Source organism: Salvelinus fontinalis, chromosome 38 (genome assembly GCF_029448725.1).
Source record: "Salvelinus fontinalis isolate EN_2023a chromosome 38, ASM2944872v1, whole genome shotgun sequence".
NCBI lineage: Eukaryota > Metazoa > Chordata > Actinopteri > Salmoniformes > Salmonidae > Salvelinus > Salvelinus fontinalis.
Genome location: NC_074702.1, coordinates 2,810,317 through 2,832,542, shown reverse-complemented (window position 1 = coordinate 2,832,542; position 22,226 = coordinate 2,810,317). Strand labels below are relative to the sequence as shown.

General features: G+C 50.0%; 1 protein-coding gene across 1 annotated transcript in view; it reads left to right on the top strand.

The window, feature by feature from the left end:
* The first annotated feature begins 7,974 nt into the window (after window positions 1-7,974).
* LOC129837355 (low-density lipoprotein receptor class A domain-containing protein 4-like) overlaps window positions 7,975-22,226 on the top strand; it is a 56,023-nt gene continuing 41,771 nt past the window's right edge. The window contains exon 1 of the mRNA XM_055903454.1: window positions 7,975-8,379. Coding sequence (XP_055759429.1) covers window positions 8,283-8,379 — 97 coding nt within the window. The 5' untranslated portion in view covers window positions 7,975-8,282. The remainder of the gene's footprint in view (window positions 8,380-22,226) is intronic.

The following is a 22,226-nucleotide window of genomic DNA, read 5'->3' as shown; positions in this document are numbered from 1 at the left end:
CTTTCCCTTTCCAACTGACTAGATATCCCCCTTTACAACTGACTAGGTATCCCCCTTTACAACTGACTAGGTATCCCCCTTTCCCTTTCCAACTGACTAGGTATCCCCCTTTCCCTTTCCAACTGACTAGATATCCCCCTTTACAACTGACTAGGTATCCCCCTTTACAACTGACTAGGTATCCCCCTTTCCCTTTCCAACTGACTAGGTATCCCCCTTTCCCTTTACAACTGACTAGGTATCCCCCTTTCCCTTTACAACTGACTAGGTATCCCCCTTTCCAACTGACTAGGTATCCCCCTTTACAACTGACTAGGTATCCCCCTTTCCAACTGACTAGGTATCCCCCTTTCCAACTGACTAGGTATCCCCCTTAACAACTGACTAGGTATCCCCCTTTACAACTGACTAGGTATCCCCCTTTCCCTTTCCAACTGACTAGGTATCCCCCCTTTCCCTTTACAACTGACTAGGTATCCCCCTTTCCCTTTCCAACTGACTAGGTATCCCCCTTTCCAACTGACTAGGTATCCCCCTTTCCCTTTCCAACTGACTAGGTATCCCCCTTTCCCTTTCCAACTGACTAGGTATCCCCCTTTCCCTTTACAACTGACTAGGTATCCCCCTTTCCCTTTCCAACTGACTAGGTATCCCCCTTTCCCTTTCCAACTGACTAGGTATCCCCCTTTACAACTGACTAGGTATCCCCCTTTCCAACTGACTAGGTATCCCCCTTTCCAACTGACTAGGTATCCCCCTTTCCCTTTCCAACTGACTAGGTATCCCCCTTTCCCTTTACAACTGACTAGGTATCCCCCTTTCCCTTTCCAACTGACTAGGTATCCCCCTTTCCAACTGACTAGGTATCCCCCTTTCCCTTTCCAACTGACTAGGTATCCCCCTTTCCCTTTCCAACTGACTAGGTATCCCCCTTTCCCTTTCCAACTGACTAGGTATCCCCCTTTCCCTTTCCAACTGACTAGGTATCCCCCTTTCCAACTGACTAGGTATCCCCCTTTCCAACTGACTAGGTATCCCCCTTTACAACTGACTAGGTATCCCCCTTTCCAACTGACTAGGTATCCCCCTTTCCCTTTACAACTGACTAGGTATCCCCCTTTCCCTTTCCAACTGACTAGGTATCCCCCTTTCCCTTTCCAACTGACTAGGTATCCCCCTTTCCAACTGACTAGGTATCCCCCTTTCCAACTGACTAGGTATCCCCCTTTCCAACTGACTAGGTATCCCCCTTTCCAACTGACTAGGTATCCCCCTTTCCAACTGACTAGGTATCCCCCTCTCCAACTGACTAGGTATCCCCCTTTCCAACTGACTAGGTATCCCCCTTTCCCTTTACAACTGACTAGGTATCCCCCTTTCCCTTTCCAACTGACTAGGTATCCCCCTTTCCCTTTACAACTGACTAGGTATCCCCCTTTACAACTGACTAGGTATCCCCCTTTCCAACTGACTAGGTATCCCCCTTTCCCTTTACAACTGACTAGGTATCCCCCTTTACAACTGACTAGGTATCCCCCTTTCCCTTTCCAACTGACTAGATATCCCCCTTTCCCTTTACAACTGACTAGGTATCCCCCTTTCCCTTTCCAACTGACTAGGTATCCCCCTTTACAACTGACTAGGTATCCCCCTTTCCAACTGACTAGGTATCCCCCTCTCCAACTGACTAGGTATCCCCCTTTCCAACTGACTAGGTATCCCCCTTTACAACGGACTAGGTATCCCCCTTAACAACTGACTAGGTATCCCCCTTTACAACTGACTAGGTATCCCCCTTAACAACTGACTAGGTATCCCCCTTAACAACTGACTAGGTATCCTCCTTTCCAACTGACTAGGTATCCCCCTTTACAACTGACTAGGTATCCCCCTTTACAACTGACTAGGTATCCCCCTTTACAACTGACTAGGTATCCCCCTTAACAACTGACTAGGTATCCCCCTTAACAACTGACTAGGTATCCCCCTTTCCCTTTCCAACTGACTAGGTATCCCCTTTCCAACTGACTAGGTATCCCCCTTTACAACTGACTAGGTATCCCCCTTTACAACTGACTAGGTATCCCCCTTTCCAACTGACTAGGTATCCCCCTTTACGACTGACTAGGTATCCCCCTTTACAACTGACTAGGTATCCCCCTTTACAACTGACTAGGTATCCCCCTTTACAACTGACTAGGTATCCCCCTTTCCAACTGACTAGGTATCCCCCTTTCCAACTGACTAGGTATCCCCCTTTACAACTGACTAGGTATCCCCCTTTCCAACTGACTAGGTATCCCCCTTTCCAACTGACTAGGTATCCCCCTTTCCAACTGACTAGGTATCCCCCTTTACAACTGACTAGGTATCCCCCTTTCCCTTTACAACTGACTAGGTATCCCCCTTTACAACTGACTAGGTATCCCCCTTTCGCTTTACAGCTGACTAGGTATCCCCCTTTCGCTTTACAACTGACTAGGTATCCCCCTTAACAACTGACTAGGTATCCCCCTTTCGCTTTACAACTAACTAGGTATCCCCCTTTACAACTGACTAGGTATCCCCCTCTCCAACTGACTAGGTATCCCCCTTTACAACTGACTAGGTATCCCCCTCTCCAACTGACTAGGTATCCCCCTTTACAACTGACTAGGTATCCCCCTTTCCAACTGACTAGGTATCCCCCTTTCCAACTGACTAGGTATCCCCCTTTACAACTGACTAGGTATCCCCCTTTACAACTGACTAGGTATCCCCCTTTACAACTGACTAGGTTTCCCCCTTTCCCTTTACAACTGACTAGGTATCCCCCTTTACAACTGACTAGGTATCCCCCTTTACAACTGACTAGGTTTCCCCCTTTCCCTTTACAACTGACTAGGTATCCCCCTTTACAACTGACTAGGTATCCCCCTTTCCAACTGACTAGGTATCCCCCTTTCCAACTGACTAGGTATCCCCCTTTCCCTTTACAACTGACTAGGTATCCCCCTTTCCAACTGACTAGGTATCCCCCTTTCCAACTGACTAGGTATCCCCCTTTCCCTTTACAACTGACTAGGTATCCCCCTTTCCCTTTACAACTGACTAGGTATCCCCCTTTCCAACTGACTAGGTATCCCCCTTTCCCTTTACAACTGACTAGGTATCCCCCTTTCCCTTTACAACTGACTAGGTATCCCCCTTTCCAACTGACTAGGTATCCCCCTTTACAACTGACTAGGTATCCCCCTTTCCCTTTCCAACTGACTAGGTATCCCCCTTTCCCTTTCCAACTGACTAGGTATCCCCCTTTCCCTTTACAACTGACTAGGTATCCCCCTTTCCCTTTCCAACTGACTAGGTATCCCCCTTTCCCTTTCCAACTGACTAGGTATCCCCCTTTACAACTGACTAGGTATCCCCCTCTCCCTTTACAACTGACTAGGTATCCCCCTTTCCCTTTACAACTGACTAGGTATCCCCCTTTACAACTGACTAGATATCCCCCTTTCCCTTTCCAACTGACTAGGTATCCCCCTTTCCCTTTCCAACTGACTAGGTATCCCCCTTTCCCTTTACAACTGACTAGGTATCCCCCTTTACAACTGACTAGGTATCCCCCTTTACAACTGACTAGATATCCCCCTTTCCCTTTCCAACTGACTAGGTATCCCCCTTTACAACTGACTAGGTATCCCCCTTTCCAACTGACTAGGTATCCCCCTTTCCCTTTCCAACTGACTAGGTATCCCCCTTTCCCTTTCCAACTGACTAGGTATCCCCCTTTCCCTTTCCCTTTCCAACTGACTAGGTATCCCCCTTTCCCTTTCCAACTGACTAGGTATCCCCCTTTCCCTTTACAACTGACTAGGTATCCCCCTTTCCCTTTACAACTGACTAGGTATCCCCCTTTACAACTGACTAGGTATCCCCCTTTCCAACTGACTAGGTATCCCCCTTTACAACTGACTAGGTATCCCCCTTTACAACTGACTAGGTATCCCCCTTTCCAACTGACTAGGTATCCCCCTTTCCCTTTACAACTGACTAGGTATCCCCCTTTACAACTGACTAGGTATCCCCCTTAACAACTGACTAGGTATCCCCCTTAACAACTGACTAGGTATCCCCCTTAACAACTGACTAGGTATCCCCCTTAACAACTGACTAGGTATCCCCCTTTACAACTGACTAGGTATCCCCCTTTACAACTGACTAGGTATCCCCCTTTACGACTGACTAGGTATCCCCCTTTCCAACTGACTAGGTATCCCCCTTTCCAACTGACTAGGTATCCCCCTTAACAACTGACTAGGTATCCCCCTTTCCCTTTACAACTGACTAGGTATCCCCCTTTCCAACTGACTAGGTATCCCCCTTAACAACTGACTAGGTATCCCCCTTAACAACTGACTAGGTATCCCCCTTTCCCTTTCCAACTGACTAGGTATCCCCCTTTACAACTGACTAGGTATCCCCCTTTACAACTGACTAGGTATCCCCCTTTCCCTTTCCAACTGACTAGGTATCCCCCTTTCCCTTTACAACTGACTAGGTATCCCCCTTTCCAACTGACTAGGTATCCCCCTTTCCCTTTCCAACTGACTAGGTATCCCCCTTTCCAACTGACTAGGTATCCCCCTTTCCCTTTACAACTGACTAGGTATCCCCCTTTCCCTTTCCAACTGACTAGGTATCCCCCTTTCCCTTTACAACTGACTAGGTATCCCCCTTTCCCTTTACAACTGACTAGGTATCCCCCTTTCCCTTTCCAACTGACTAGGTATCCCCCTTTCCCTCTCCAACTGACTAGGTATCCCCCTTTCCCTTTACAACTGACTAGGTATCCCCCTTTCCCTTTCCAACTGACTAGGTATCCCCCTTTCCCTTTACAACTGACTAGGTATCCCCCTTTCCAACTGACTAGGTATCCCCCTTTCCAACTGACTAGGTATCCCCCTTTCCCTTTACAACTGACTAGGTATCCCCCTTTCCCTCTCCAACTGACTAGGTATCCCCCTTTACAACTGACTAGGTATCCCCCTTTCCCTCTCCAACTGACTAGGTATCCCCCTTTACAACTGACTAGGTATCCCCCTTTCCCTTTACAACTGACTAGGTATCCCCCTTTCCCTTTCCAACTGACTAGGTATCCCCCTTTCCCTTTACAACTGACTAGGTATCCCCCTTTCCAACTGACTAGGTATCCCCCTTTCCAACTGACTAGGTATCCCCCTTTCCCTTTCCAACTGACTAGGTATCCCCCTTTCCCTTTACAACTGACTAGGTATCCCCCTTTACAACTGACTAGATATCCCCCTTTCCCTTTCCAACTGACTAGATATCCCCCTTTCCCTTTACAACTGACTAGATATCCCCCTTTCCCTTTACAACTGACTAGGTATCCCCCTTTCCCTTTACAACTGACTAGGTATCCCCCTTTACAACTGACTAGATATCCCCCTTTACAACTGACTAGGTATCCCCCTTTCCCTTTCCAACTGACTAGGTATCCCCCTTTCCCTTTCCAACTGACTAGGTATCCCCCTCTCCAACTGACTAGGTATCCCCCTTTCCCTTTACAACTGACTAGGTATCCCCCTTTACAACTGACTAGGTATCCCCCTTTCCCTTTCCAACTGACTAGGTATCCCCCTTTCCAACTGACTAGGTATCCCCCTTTACAACTGACTAGGTATCCCCCTTTCCCTTTACAACTGACTAGGTATCCCCCTTTCCCTTTACAACTGACTAGGTATCCCCCTTTCCAACTGACTAGGTATCCCCCTTTCCCTTTCCAACTGACTAGGTATCCCCCTTTCCCTTTCCAACTGACTAGGTATCCCCCTTTCCAACTGACTAGGTATCCCCCTTAACAACTGACTAGGTATCCCCCTTTCCAACTGACTAGGTATCCCCCTTTCCCTTTACAACTGACTAGGTATCCCCCTTTCCCTTTCCAACTGACTAGGTATCCCCCTTTCCCTTTCCAACTGACTAGGTATCCCCCTTTCCCTTTCCAACTGACTAGGTATCCCCCTTTCCCTTTCCAACTGACTAGGTATCCCCCTTTCCCTTTACAACTGACTAGGTATCCCCCTTTCCAACTGACTAGGTATCCCCCTTTCCCTTAACAACTGACTAGGTATCCCCCTTTCCCTTTCCAACTGACTAGGTATCCCCCTTTCCAACTGACTAGGTATCCCCCTTTCCAACTGACTAGGTATCCCCCTTTCCCTTTACAACTGACTAGGTATCCCCCTTTCCCTTTCCAACTGACTAGGTATCCCCCTTTACAACTGACTAGGTATCCCCCTTTACAACTGACTAGGTATCCCCCTTTCCAACTGACTAGGTATCCCCCTTAACAACTGACTAGGTATCCCCCTTTCCAACTGACTAGGTATCCCCCTTTCCCTTTCCAACTGACTAGGTATCCCCCTTTACAACTGACTAGGTATCCCCCTTTCCCTTTCCAACTGACTAGGTATCCCCCTTTCCCTTTCCAACTGACTAGGTATCCCCCTTTCCCTTTCCAACTGACTAGGTATCCCCCTTTCCAACTGACTAGGTATCCCCCTTTCCCTTTCCAACTGACTAGGTATCCCCCTTTCCCTTTCCAACTGACTAGGTATCCCCCTCTCCAACTGACTAGGTATCCCCTTTTCCCTTTCCAACTGACTAGGTATCCCCCTTTCCAACTGACTAGGTATCCCCTTTACAACTGACTAGGTATCCCCCTTTCCAACTGACTAGGTATCCCCCTTTCCCTTTCCAACTGACTAGGTATCCCCCTTTCCAACTGACTAGGTATCCCCCTTTCCCTTTACAACTGACTAGGTATCCCCCTTTCCCTTTCCAACTGACTAGGTATCCCCCTTTCCAACTGACTAGGTATCCCCCTTTCCAACTGACTAGGTATCCCCCTTAACAACTGACTAGGTATCCCCCTTTCCAACTGACTAGGTATCCCCCTTTCCAACTGACTAGGTATCCCCCTTTCCAACTGACTAGGTATCCCCCTTTCCAACTGACTAGGTATCCCCCTTTCCAACTGACTAGGTATCCCCCTTTCCAACTGACTAGGTATCCCCCTTTCCAACTGACTAGGTATCCCCCTTTCCAACTGACTAGGTATCCCCCTTTCCCTTTCCAACTGACTAGGTATCCCCCTTTCCAACTAACTAGGTATCCCCCTTTCCAACTGACTAGGTATCCCCCTTTCCAACTGACTAGGTATCCCCCTTTCCAACTGACTAGGTATCCCCCTCTCCAACTGACTAGGTATCCCCCTTTCCAACTGACTAGGTATCCCCCTTTCCAACTGACTAGGTATCCCCCTCTCCAACTGACTAGGTATCCCCCTTTCCAACTGACTAGGTATCCCCCTTTGCCCAGTGTGATGTATAACAGACAGACAGAGTGCAAAACACCCCTACACGGGCCCCCTAGCGAGGGGCCTCAATCCAATTTCACCCGTAGTAAACTCCTCCCAGTGGGGTAACTTGGGCCAGATAAACGAACCCCCTTATTGTCACTACTTCACCAGTCTGCTCCGAGTCGCCCCTACCCTCCTCTCCTCCTCCCCTACCCTCCCCTCCCCTCCTCTCCTCCTCCCCTACCCTCCCCTACCCTCCCCTCCCCTCCTCTCCTCCTCCCCTACCCTCCTCTCCTCTCCTCCTCCCCTACCCTCCTCTCCTCCTCCTCTCTCCTCCTCCCCTCCCCTCCCCTCCCCTCCTCTCCTTCTCCCCTACCCTCCTCTCCTCTCCTCCTCCCCTACCCTCCTCTCCTCCTCCTCTCTCCTCCTCCCCTCCCCTCCCCTCCCCTCCTCTCCTTCTCCCCTCTCCTCCTCTCCTACCCCTCCCCTCTTCTCCTCCTCCCCTCCTCCCCCCCCCCCCCTCCCCTCCTCTCCTCCTCCCCTACCCTCCCCTCCTGCACGTCTGGTCGGAGAGAGTGTCTTCCTTGTTTGTGGGTGGGGCCATAGTCCGTGAAGCCAGCCTTCATCGGATCGGTGAGCTGTTTTCCCCAGTAGTACAGCGGAGAGAGAGGAACTACACCGCCAGTCGGATAACGTTACTCACTCTGTCTGAGAATGTACTAGTCTGAAGAAATGGCATGCGGATACACTTTAAAAACAAATCACTTTAACTTGGTAGCAATATGGATTATGTCGTTGTCAAGGGAATGTGAGCTGGTACCGGAGACAGACTCAGGCTGGAAGTTTTGAAGGGCCGATCACGGCGCCTCTTCCCCGGTCCGGTGTTTATTACCGGCGTCCCATTTTCCCGGGTAGCCCCATGCAAAACATAACGGTACCCGGCAGCCCCAACAACAACTCTGATGTCATTTGCTCCTGCAACTGCACCGGCCCCCAACCGGAGGGAATGGAGATATGTAAGTAATATTGTAGTGGAAAACGAAACGCTTTGGAAAACGAAATGTCTGTTGTACTACTGTGATTTATCACTACGTTACATTTTACGCATCGATTATATGTAAACATCGATGTGTTTTTAAACGAGAGGTACACATTGTAGGGGATTATTAAAATACTATTTGATTATGGTTTGGGAACTTTTTATCGGGCAAATATCCGTGTTTGGTTGGTGTTCTGGTGTGTTGGCTGTCAGTCGTTTGCGGTTACGTTACCGTCTTGCTGTCGTCGTTCGGGTAATTGACATAGACTGGCAATCGTTTCTGCCACATACTCCAACACTGTAAAACAGTTTGACGAAATACGCTATGAAGGAAGATAGTTGACAGTTACATGGGGCTTACTGGGTTACGTTGTTACAGACAGTTACATGGGGCTTACTGGGTTACGTTGTTACAGACAGTTACATGGGGCTTACTGGGTTACGTTGTTACAGACAGTTACATGGGGCTTACTGGGTTACGTTGTTACAGACAGTTACATGGGGCTTACTGGGTTACGTTGTTACAGACAGTTACATGGGGCTTACTGGGTTACGTTGTTACAGACAGTTACATGGGGCTTACTGGGTTACGTTGTTACAGACAGTTACATGGGGCTTACTGGGTTACGTTGTTACAGACAGACAGTTACATGGGGCTTACTGGGTTACGTTGTTACAGACAGTTACATGGGGCTTACTGGGTTACGTTGTTACAGACAGTTACATGGGGCTTACTGGGTTACGTTGTTACAGACAGTTACATGGGGCTTACTGGGTTACGTTGTTACAGACAGTTACATGGGGCTTACTGGGTTACGTTGTTACAGACAGTTACATGGGGCTTACTGGGTTACGTTGTTACAGACAGTTACATGGGGCTTACTGGGTTACGTTGTTACAGACAGTTACATGGGGCTTACTGGGTTACGTTGTTACAGACAGTTACATGGGGCTTACTGGGTTACGTTGTTACAGACAGACAGTTACATGGGGCTTACTGGGTTACGTTGTTACAGACAGACAGTTACATGGGGCTTACTGGGTTACGTTGTTACAGACAGTTTCATGGGGCTTACTGGGTTACGTTGTTACAGACAGTTACATGGGGCTTACTGGGTTACGTTGTTACAGACAGTTACATGGGGCTTACTGGGTTACGTTGTTACAGACAGTTACATGGGGCTTACTGGGTTACGTTGTTACAGACAGTTTCATGGGGCTTACTGGGTTACGTTGTTACAGACAGACAGTTACATGGGGCTTACTGGGTTACGTTGTTACAGACAGTTTCATGGGGCTTACTGGGTTACGTTGTTACAGACAGTTACATGGGGCTTACTGGGTTACGTTGTTACAGACAGACAGTTTCATGGGGCTTACTGGGTTACGTTGTTACAGACAGACAGTTTCATGGGGCTTACTGGGTTACGTTGTTACAGACAGTTACATGGGGCTTACTGGGTTACGTTGTTACAGACAGTTACATGGGGCTTACTGGGTTACGTTGTTACAGACAGTTACATGGGCTTACTGGGTTACGTTGTTACAGACAGTTACATGGGGCTTACTGGGTTACGTTGTTACAGACAGACAGTTACATGGGGCTTACTGGGTTACGTTGTTACAGACAGTTACATGGGGCTTACTGGGTTACGTTGTTACAGACAGACAGTTACATGGGGCTTACTGGGTTACGTTGTTACAGACAGTTACATGGGGCTTACTGGGTTACGTTGTTACAGACAGTTACATGGGGCTTACTGGGTTACGTTGTTACAGACAGTTACATGGGGCTTACTGGGTTACGTTGTTACAGACAGACAGTTACATGGGGCTTACTGGGTTACGTTGTTACAGACAGTTACATGGGGCTTACTGGGTTACGTTGTTACAGACAGTTACATGGGGCTTATTGGGTTACGTTGTTACAGACAGACAGCTACATGGGGCTTACTGGGTTACGTTGTTACAGACAGACAGTTACATGGGGCTTACTGGGTTACGTTGTTACAGACAGTTACATGGGGCTTACTGGGTTACGTTGTTACAGACAGTTACATGGGGCTTACTGGGTTACGTTGTTACAGACAGTTACATGGGGCTTACTGGGTTACATTGTTACAGACAGTTACATGGGGCTTACTGGGTTACGTTGTTACAGACAGACAGTTACATGGGGCTTACTGGGTTACGTTGTTACAGACAGTTACATGGGGCTTACTGGGTTACGTTGTTACAGACAGACAGTTACATGGGGCTTACTGGGTTACGTTGTTACAGACAGTTACATGGGGCTTACTGGGTTACGTTGTTACAGACAGTTACATGGGGCTTACTGGGTTAAGTTGTTACAGACAGTTTCATGGGGCTTACTGGGTTACGTTGTTACAGACAGACAGTTACATGGGGCTTACTGGGTTACGTTGTTACAGACAGTTACATGGGGCTTACTGGGTTACGTTGTTACAGACAGTTTCATTGGGCTTACTGGGTTACGTTGTTACAGACAGTTACATGGGGCTTACTGGGTTACGTTGTTACAGACAGTTACATGGGGCTTACTGGGTTACGTTGTTACAGACAGACAGTTACATGGGGCTTACTGGGTTACGTTGTTACAGACAGTTACATGGGGCTTACTGGGTTACGTTGTTACAGACAGTTACATGGGGCTTACTGGGTTACGTTGTTACAGACAGTTACATGGGGCTTACTGGGTTACGTTGTTACAGACAGACAGTTACATGGGGCTTACTGGGTTACGTTGTTACAGACAGTTACATGGGGCTTACTGGGTTACGTTGTTACAGACAGACAGTTACATGGGGCTTACTGGGTTACGTTGTTACAGACAGTTACATGGGGCTTACGGGGTTACGTTGTTACAGACAGTTACATGGGGCTTACTGGGTTACGTTGTTACAGACAGTTACATGGGGCTTACTGGGTTACGTTGTTACAGACAGTTACATGGGGCTTACTGGGTTACGTTGTTACAGACAGTTACATGGGGCTTACTGGGTTACGTTGTTACAGACAGACAGTTACATGGGGCTTACTGGGTTACGTTGTTACAGACAGTTACATGGGGCTTACTGGGTTACGTTGTTACAGACAGTTACATGGGGCTTACTGGGTTACGTTGTTACAGACAGTTACATGGGGCTTACTGGGTTACGTTGTTACAGACAGACAGTTACATGGGGCTTACTGGGTTACGTTGTTACAGACAGTTACATGGGGCTTACTGGGTTACGTTGTTACAGACAGTTTCATGGGGCTTACTGGGTTACGTTGTTACAGACAGTTACATGGGGCTTACTGGGTTACGTTGTTACAGACAGACAGCTACATGGGGCTTACTGGGTTACGTTGTTACAGACAGTTACATGGGGCTTACTGGGTTACGTTGTTACAGACAGACAGTTACATGGGGCTTACTGGGTTACGTTGTTACAGACAGTTACATGGGGCTTACTGGGTTACGTTGTTACAGACAGTTTCATGGGGCTTACTGGGTTACGTTGTTACAGACAGTTACATGGGGCTTACTGGGTTACGTTGTTACAGACAGTTACATGGGGCTTACTGGGTTACGTTGTTACAGACAGACAGTTACATGGGGCTTACTGGGTTACGTTGTTACAGACAGTTACATGGGGCTTACTGGGTTACGTTGTTACAGACAGTTTCATGGGGCTTACTGGGTTACGTTGTTACAGACAGACAGTTACATGGGGCTTACTGGGTTACGTTGTTACAGACAGTTACATGGGGCTTACTGGGTTACGTTGTTACAGACAGTTACATGGGGCTTACTGGGTTACGTTGTTACAGACAGACAGTTAGATGGGGCTTACTGGGTTACGTTGTTACAGACAGACAGCTACATGGGGCTTACTGGGTTACGTTGTTACAGACAGTTACATGGGGCTTACTGGGTTACGTTGTTACAGACAGACAGTTTCATGGGCTTACTGGGTTACGTTGTTACAGACAGTTACATGGGGCTTACTGGGTTACGTTGTTACAGACAGTTTCATGGGGCTTACTGGGTTACGTTGTTACAGACAGTTACATGGGGCTTACTGGGTTACGTTGTTGTGTTGAGATGCTGTTTGAATGGAATGTAGATGCTCATTACAGATCATTATCAGCTGATTTCATTACAGAAGACTAGATAGACCGTTACATTGTGACAGACAGACAGACAGACAGACCGTTACATTGTGACAGACAGACAGACAGACAGACCGTTACATTGTGTTGTGTGACAGACAGACAGACAGTTGTGTGACAGACAGACAGACAGACAGACAGACAGACAGACAGACAGACAGACAGTTACAGTGTGACAGACAGACAGACAGACAGACAGACAGACAGACAGACAGACAGTTAGTGTGATGTGTAACAGACAGACAGACAGACAGACAGACAGACAGTTACATTGTGTTGTGTGACAGACAGACAGACAGACAGACAGACAGTTACAGTGTGACAGACAGACAGTTACAGTGTGACAGACAGACAGACAGACAGACAGTTACAGTGTGTTGTGTAACAGACAGACAGACAGTTATAGTGTGTTGTGTAACCGACAGACAGACAGACGGGTAGTGTTACAGTGTGATGTGTTATTTCCCCTGGGACCAGGGCCAGACAGACAGACAGACAGACAGACAGACAGACGGGTAGTGTTACAGTGTGATGTGTCATTTCCCCTGGGACCAGGGCCAGACAGACAGACAGACAGACAGACAGACAGACAGACAGACAGATGGGTAGTGTTACAGTGTGATGTGTCATTTCCCCTGGGACCAGGGCCAGACAGACAGACAGACAGACAGACAGACAGTTACAGTGTGTTGTGTGACAGACAGACAGACAGACAGACAGACAGACAGACAGACAGACAGTTACAGTGTGATGTGTCATTTCCCCTGGGACCAGGGCCAGACAGACAGACAGACAGACAGACAGACAGACGGGTAGTGTTACAGTGTGATGTGTCATTTCCCCTGGGACCAGGGCCAGACAGACAGACAGACAGACAGACAGACAGACAGACAGACAGACAGACAGACGGGTAGTGTTACAGTGTGATGTGTCATTTCCCCTGGGACCAGGGCCAGACAGACAGACAGACAGACAGACAGACAGACAGACAGACAGACAGACGGGTAGTGTTACAGTGTGATGTGTCATTTCCCCTGGGACCCAGGGCCAGACAGACAGACAGACAGACAGACAGATGGGTAGTGTTACAGTGTGATGTGTCATTTCCCCTGGGACCCAGGGCCAGACAGACAGACAGACAGACAGACAGACAGACAGACAGACAGACAGACGGGTAGTGTTACAGTGTGATGTGTCATTTCCCCTGGGACCAGGGCCAGACAGACAGACAGACAGACAGACAGACAGACAGACGGGTAGTGTTACAGTGTGATGTGTCATTTCCCCTGGGACCCAGGGCCAGACAGACAGACAGACAGACAGACAGACAGACGGGTAGTGTTACAGTGTGATGTGTCATTTCCCCTGGGACCCAGGGCCAGACAGACAGACAGACAGACAGACAGACAGACAGACAGACAGACAGACAGACAGACGGGTAGTGTTACAGTGTGATGTGTCATTTCCCCTGGGACCCAGGGCCAGACAGACAGACAGACAGACAGACGGGTAGTGTTACAGTGTGATGTGTCATTTCCCCTGGGACCCAGGGCCAGACAGACAGACAGACAGACAGACAGACAGACAGACAGACAGACAGACGGGTAGTGTTACAGTGTGATGTGTCATTTCCCCTGGGACCAGGGCCAGACAGACAGACAGACAGACAGACAGACAGACAGACAGACAGACAGACGGGTAGTGTTACAGTGTGATGTGTCATTTCCCCTGGGACCCAGGGCCAGACAGACAGACAGACAGACAGACAGACAGACAGACAGACAGACAGACGGGTAGTGTTACAGTGTGATGTGTCATTTCCCCTGGGACCCAGGGCCAGACAGACAGACAGACAGACAGACAGACAGACAGACAGACAGACGGGTAGTGTTACAGTGTGATGTGTCATTTCCCCTGGGACCCAGGGCCAGACAGACAGACAGACAGACAGACAGACAGACAGACAGACAGACAGACAGACAGACAGACAGACAGACAGACAGACGGGTAGTGTTACAGTGTGATGTGTCATTTCCCCTGGGACCCAGGGCCAGACAGACAGACAGACAGACAGACAGACGGGTAGTGTTACAGTGTGATGTGTCATTTCCCCTGGGACCCAGGGCCAGACAGACAGACAGACAGACAGACAGACAGACAGACGGGTAGTGTTACAGTGTGATGTGTCATTTCCCCTGGGACCCAGGGCCAGACAGACAGACAGACAGACAGACAGACAGACAGACAGACAGACGGGTAGTGTTACAGTGTGATGTGTCATTTCCCCTGGGACCCAGGGCCAGACAGCGACACAACGCGTAAAGGAAGGCAGCAGGATATATTAGATGGTGATTGGCTGGGATGAACTGACGCCATCATGTATCTATAAGACCACTGTCTGCTACGGTCTGTCTGGTCTGCTGCTCCATGTCATCTTGCCAGGAAAGGACACAATGAAGTCTAACATAGCTAGTTGAGAATAAATAGACCATAGATAATGTTTGTTGTTGTTGTGCATCCTTCAATAGCAGGAAGTCTCCTGTTTGTTGACGTGTCTTCTGTTGTCAAGCAGCCATCACCTGTAGACCAGGTCCTCTGGTGTCTTCTGTTGTCAGGCAGCCATCACCTGTAGACCAGGTCCTCTGGTGTCTTCTGTTGTCAGACAGCCATCATCTGTAGACCAGGTCCTCTGGTGTCTTCTGTTGTCAAGCAGCCATCACCTGTAGACCAGGTCCTCTGGTGTCTTCTGTTGTCAGGCAGCCATCACCTGTAGACCAGGTCCTCTGGTGTCTTCTGTTGTCAGGCAGCCATCACCTGTAGACCAGGTCCTCTGGTGTCTTCTGTTGTCAGGCAGCCATCACCTGTAGACCACGTCCTCTGGTGTCTTCTGTTGTCAGACAGCCATCACCTGTAGACCAGGTCCTCTGGTGTCTTCTGTTGTCAGACAGCCATCATCTGTAGACCAGGTCCTCTGGTGTCTTCTGTTGTCAAGCAGCCATCACCTGTAGACCAGGTCCTCTGGTGTCTTCTGTTGTCAGGCAGCCATCACCTGTAGACCAGGTCCTCTGGTGTCTTCTGTTGTCAAGCAGCCATCACCTGTAGACCACGTCCTCTGGTGTCTTCTGTTGTCAAGCAGCCATCACCTGTAGACCAGGTCCTCTGGTGTCTTCTGTTGTCAGACAGCCATCACCTGTAGACCAGGTCCTCTGGTGTCTTCTGTTGTCAAGCAGCCATCACCTGTAGACCAGGTCCTCTGGTGTCTTCTGTTGTCAGACAGCCATCACCTGTAGACCAGGTCCTCTGGTGTCTTCTGTTGTCAGACAGCCATCACCTGTAGACCAGGTCCTCTGGTGTCTTCTGTTGTCAAGCAGCCATCACCTGTAGACCAGGTCCTCTGGTGTCTTCTGTTGTCAGGCAGCCATCACCTGTAGACCACGTCCTCTGGTGTCTTCTGTTGTCAGACAGCCATCACCTGTAGACCACGTCCTCTGGTGTCTTCTGTTGTCAGGCAGCCATCACCTGTAGACCACGTCCTCTGGTGTCTTCTGTTGTCAGGCAGCCATCACCTGTAGACCACGTCCTCTGGTGTCTTCTGTTGTCAAGCAGCCATCACCTGTAGACCACGTCCTCTGGTGTCTTCTGTTGTCAAGCAGCCATCACCTGTAGACCACGTCCTCTGGTGTCTTCTGTTGTCAGACAGCCATCACCTGTAGACCACGTCCTCTGGTGTCTTCTGTTGTCAGACAGCCATCACCTGTAGACCACGTCCTCTGGTGTCTTCTGTTGTCAGACAGCCATCACCTGTAGACCACGTCCTCTGGTGTCTTCTGTTGTCAGACAGCCATCACCTGTAGACCAGGTCCTCTGGTGTCTTCTGTTGTCAGACAGCCATCACCTGTAGACCACGTCCTCTGGTGTCTTCTGTTGTCAGACAGCCATCACCTGTAGACCAAGTCCTCTGGTGTCTTCTGTTGTCAGACAGCCATCATCTGTAGACCAGGTCCTCTGGTGTCTTCTGTTGTCAAGCAGCCATCACCTGTAGACCAGGTCCTCTGGTGTCTTCTGTTGTCAGGCAGCCATCACCTGTAGACCAGGTCCTCTGGTGTCTTCTGTTGTCAAGCAGCCATCACCTGTAGACCACGTCCTCTGGTGTCTTCTGTTGTCAGACAGCCATCACCTGTAGACCACGTCCTCTGGTGTCTTCTGTTGTCACACAGCCATCACCTGTAGACCAGGTCCTCTGGTGTCTTCTGTTGTCAGACAGCCATCACCTGTAGACCAGGTCCTCTGGTGTCTTCTGTTGTCAGGCAGCCATCACCTGTAGACCAGGTCCTCTGGTGTCTTCTGTTGTCAAGCAGCCATCACCTGTAGACCAGGTCCTCTGGTGTCTTCTGTTGTCAAGCAGCCATCACCTGTAGACCAGGTCCTCTGGTGTCTTCTGTTGTCAAGCAGCCATCACCTGTAGACCACGTCCTCTGGTGTCTTCTGTTGTCAGACAGCCATCACCTGTAGACCACGTCCTCTGGTGTCTTCTGTTGTCAAGCAGCCATCACCTGTAGACCAGGTCCTCTGGTGTCTTCTGTTGTCAAGCAGCCATCACCTGTAGACCACGTCCTCTGGTGTCTTCTGTTGTCAGACAGCCATCATCTGTAGACCACGTCCTCTGGTGTCTTCTGTTGTCAGGCAGCCATCACCTGTAGACCACGTCCTCTGGTGTCTTCTGTTGTCATGCAGCCATCACCTGTAGACCAGGTCCTCTGGTGTCTTCTGTTGTCAAGCAGCCATCACCTGTAGACCACGTCCTCTGGTGTCTTCTGTTGTCAGACAGCCATCACCTGTAGACCACGTCCTCTGGTGTCTTCTGTTGTCAAGCAGCCATCACCTGTAGACCAGGTCCTCTGGTGTCTTCTGTTGTCAAGCAGCCATCACCTGTAGACCACGTCCTCTGGTGTCTTCTGTTGTCAGGCAGCCATCACCTGTAGACCACGTCCTCTGGTGTCTTCTGTTGTCAAGCAGCCATCACCTGTAGACCACGTCCTCTGGTGTCTTCTGTTGTCAGGCAGCCATCACCTGTAGACCAGGTCCTCTGGTGTCTTCTGTTGTCAGGCAGCCATCACCTGTAGACCAGGTCCTCTGGTGTCTTCTGTTGTCACACAGCCATCACCTGTAGACCACGCCCTCTGGTGTCAGACAGCCATCACCTGTAGACCAGGTCCTCTGGTGTCTTCTGTTGTCAGACAGCCATCACCTGTAGACCAGGTCCTCTGGTGTCTTCTGTTGTCAAGCAGCCATCACCTGTAGACCACGTCCTCTGGTGTCTTCTGTTGTCAGACAGCCATCACCTGTAGACCACGTCCTCTGGTGTCTTCTGTTGTCAGACAGCCATCACCTGTAGACCACGTCCTCTGGTGTCTTCTGTTGTCAGGCAGCCATCACCTGTAGACCAGGTCCTCTGGTGTCTTCTGTTGTCAGACAGCCATCACCTGTAGACCAGGTCCTCTGGTGTCTTCTGTTGTCAGACAGCCATCACCTGTAGACCAGGTCCTCTGGTGTCTTCTGTTGTCAGACAGCCATCACCTGTAGACCAGGTCCTCTGGTGTCTTCTGTTGTCAGACAGCCATCACCTGTAGACCAGGTCCTCTGGTGTCTTCTGTTGTCAGACAGCCATCACCTGTAGACCAGGTCCTCTGGTGTCTTCTGTTGTCAGACAGCCATCACCTGTAGACCACGTCCTCTGGTGTCTTCTGTTGTCAGACAGCCATCACCTGTAGACCAGGTCCTCTGGTGTCTTCTGTTGTCAGACAGCCATCACCTGTAGACCAGGTCCTCTGGTGTCTTCTGTTGTCAGACAGCCATCACCTGTAGACCAGGTCCTCTGGTGTCTTCTGTTGTCAGACAGCCATCACCTGTAGACCAGGTCCTCTGGTGTCTTCTGTTGTCAGACAGCCATCACCTGTAGACCACGTCCTCTGGTGTCTTCTGTTGTCAGACAGCCATCACCTGTAGACCAGGTCCTCTGTTGTCAGACAGCCATCACCTGTAGACCAGGTCCTCTGGTGTCTTCTGTTGTCAGACAGCCATCACCTGTAGACCACGTCCTCTGGTGTCTTCTGTTGTCAGACAGCCATCACCTGTAGACCAGGTCCTCTGGTGTCTTCTGTTGTCAGGCAGCCATCACCTGTAGACCAGGTCCTCTGGTGTCTTCTGTTGTCAGACAGCCATCATCTGTAGACCAGGTCCTCTGGTGTCTTCTGTTGTCAGGCAGCCATCACCTGTAGACCAGGTCCTCTGGTGTCTTCTGTTGTCAGACAGCCATCACCAGTAGACCAGGTCCTCTGGTGTCTTCTGTTGTCAGACAGCCATCACCTGTAGACCAGGTCCTCTGGTGTCTTCTGTTGTCAGACAGCCATCACCTGTAGACCAGGTCCTCTGGTGTCTTCTGTTGTCAGACAGCCATCACCTGTAGACCAGGTCCTCTGGTGTCTTCTGTTGTCAGACAGCCATCACCTGTAGACCAGGTCCTCTGGTGTCTTCTGTTGTCAGGCAGCCATCACCTGTAGACCAGGTCCTCTGGTGTCTTCTGTTGTCAGGCAGCCATCACCTGTAGACCAAGTCCTCTGGTGTCTTCTGTTGTCAGACAGCCATCACCTGTAGACCAGGTCCTCTGGTGTCTTCTGTTGTCAGACAGCCATCACCTGTAGACCAGGTCCTCTGGTGTCTTCTGTTGTCAGACAGCCATCACCTGTAGACCAGGTCCTCTGGTGTCTTCTGTTGTCAGACAGCCATCACCTGTAGACCACGTCCTCTGGTGTCTTCTGTTGTCAGACAGCCATCACCTGTAGACCACGTCCTCTGGTGTCTTCTGTTGTCAGGCAGCCATCACCTGTAGACCAGGTCCTCTGGTGTCTTCTGTTGTCAGACAGCCATCATCTGTAGACCAGGTCCTCTGGTGTCTTCTGTTGTCAGACAGCCATCACCTGTAGACCAGGTCCTCTGGTGTCTTCTGTTGTCAGACAGCCATCACCAGTAGACCAGGTCCTCTGGTGTCTTCTGTTGTCAGACAGCCATCACCTGTAGACCAGGACCTCTGGTGTCTTCTGTTGTCAGACAGCCATCACCTGTAGACCAGGTCCTCTGGTGTCTTCTGTTGTCAGACAGCCATCACCTGTAGACCAGGTCCTCTGGTGTCTTCTGTTGTCAGACAGCCATCACCTGTAGACCAGGTCCTCTGGTGTCTTCTGTTGTCAGACAGCCATCACCTGTAGACCAGGTCCTCTGGTGTCTTCTGTTGTCAGGCAGCCATCACCTGTAGACCAAGTCCTCTGGTGTCTTCTGTTGTCAGACAGCCATCACCTGTAGACCAGGTCCTCTGGTGCCTTCTATTGTCAGACAGCCATCACCTGTAGACCAGGTCCTCTGGTGTCTTCTGTTGTCAGACAGCCATCACCTGTAGACCAGGTCCTCTGGTGTCTTCTGTTGTCAGACAGCCATCACCTGTAGTGATGGCTGCTTTATGACTGTTTCAATGCATTGGTTAAGTGTGCTTTACTTTTCTACTTTTACATGGCATCTTGGGTGTGAAAAAAATACGTGGTAGAAATAAGTTCCAATAAGTCACATTTTTGATCCCTCACTCCCCTGTCCAATATTAGTTAGGATCCCTCACTCCCATACCAATATTAGTTAGGATCCCTCACTCCCATACCAATATCAGTTAGGATCCCTCACTCCCATACCAATATTAGTTAGGATCCCTCACTCCCCTGTCCAATATTAGTTAGGATCCCTCACTCCCATACCAATATTAGTTAGGATCCCTCACTCCCATACCAATATTAGTTAGGATCCCTCACTCCCCTACCAATATTAGTTAGGATCCCTCACTCCCTGTCCAATATTAGTAAGGATCCCTCACTCCCATACCAATATTAGTTAGGATCCCTCACTCCTCTGTCCAATATTAGTTAGGATCCCTCACTACCATACCAATATTAGTTAGGATCCCTCACTGAGGGAACTACATTTAGCCAGCCAGTCAGTCAGTCAGTCAGCTGAGGGAATTACGTTCAGCCAGTCAGCTGAGGGAACTGCAGTCAGCCAGCCAGTCAGCTGAGGGAACTACATTCAGCCAGCCAGTCAGCTGAGGGAACTACCTTCAGTCAGTCAGCTGAGGGAACTACATTCAGCCAGCCAGTCAGCTGAGGGAACTGCAGTCAGCCAGCCAGTCAGCTGAGGGAACTACATTCAGCCAGCCAGTCAGCTGAGGGAACTACCTTCAGTCAGTCAGCTGAGGGAACTACATTCAGTCAGTCAGCTGAGGGAACTACATTCAGCCAGGCAGTCAGCTGAGGGAACTACAGGCAGCCAGCCAGTCAGCTGAGGGAACTACATTGTCAGCCAGCCAGTCAGCTGAGGGAACTACATTGTCAGCCAGTCAGCTGAGGGAATTACATTCAGCCAGCCAGTCAGCTGAGGGAACTACAGTCAGCCAGCCAGTCAGCTGAGGGAACTACATTCAGCCAGTCAGTCAGCTGAGGGAACTACATTCAGTCAGTCAGTCAGCTGAGGGAACTACATTCAGTCAGTCAGCTGAGGGAACTACATTCAGCCAGTCAGTCAGCTGAGGGAACTACATTCAGCCAGCCAGTCAGCTGAGGGAACTACATTCAGCCAGCCAGTCAGCTGAGGGAACTACATTCAGCCAGTCAGTCAGCTGAGGGAACTACATTCAGCCAGCCAGTCAGCTGAGGGAACTACAGTCAGCCAGCCAGTCAGCTGAGGGAACTACATTCAGCCAGCCAGTCAGCTGAGGGAACTACATTCAGCCAGTCAGCTGAGGGAACTACATTCAGCCAGTCAGCTGAGGGAACTACATTCAGCCAGTCAGCTGAGGGAACTACAGTCAGCCAGCCAGTCAGCTGAGGGAACTACATTCAGCCAGCCAGTCAGCTGAGGGAACTACAGTCAGCCAGCCAGTCAGCTGAGGGAACTACATTCAGCCAGCCAGTCAGCTGAGGGAACTACATTCAGCCAGCCAGTCAGCTGAGGGAACTACATTCAGCCAGTCAGCTGAGGGAACTACATTCAGTCAGTCAGCTGAGGGAACTACATTCAGCCAGTCAGCTGAGGGAACTACAGTCAGCCAGCCAGTCAGCTGAGGGAACCACATTCAGCCAGCCAGTCAGCTGAGGGAACTACAGTCAGCCAGCCAGTCAGCTGAGGGAACTACATTCAGCCAGCCAGTCAGCTGAGGGAACTACAGTCAGCCAGCCAGTCAGCTGAGGGAACTACATTCAGCCAGTCAGCTGAGGGAACTACATTCAGCCAGTCAGCTGAGGGAACTACAGTCAGCCAGTCAGTCAGCTGAGGGAACTACATTCAGCCAGCCAGTCAGCTGAGGGAACTACAGTCAGCCAGCCAATCAGCTGAGGGAACTACAGTCAGCCAGCCAATCAGCTGAGGGAACTACAGTCAGCCAGCCAATCAGCTGAGGGAACTACAGTCAGCCAGCCAATCAGCTGAGGGAACTACAGTCAGCCAGCCAATCAGTGACTGGGGTCCCTCCCTTTGTGTCTGGGTTCCTCACCACCCCCTCTACTTGTCCCCAACATTCCCCTCTGTGTGTGTGTGTGTGGTGTGTGTGTG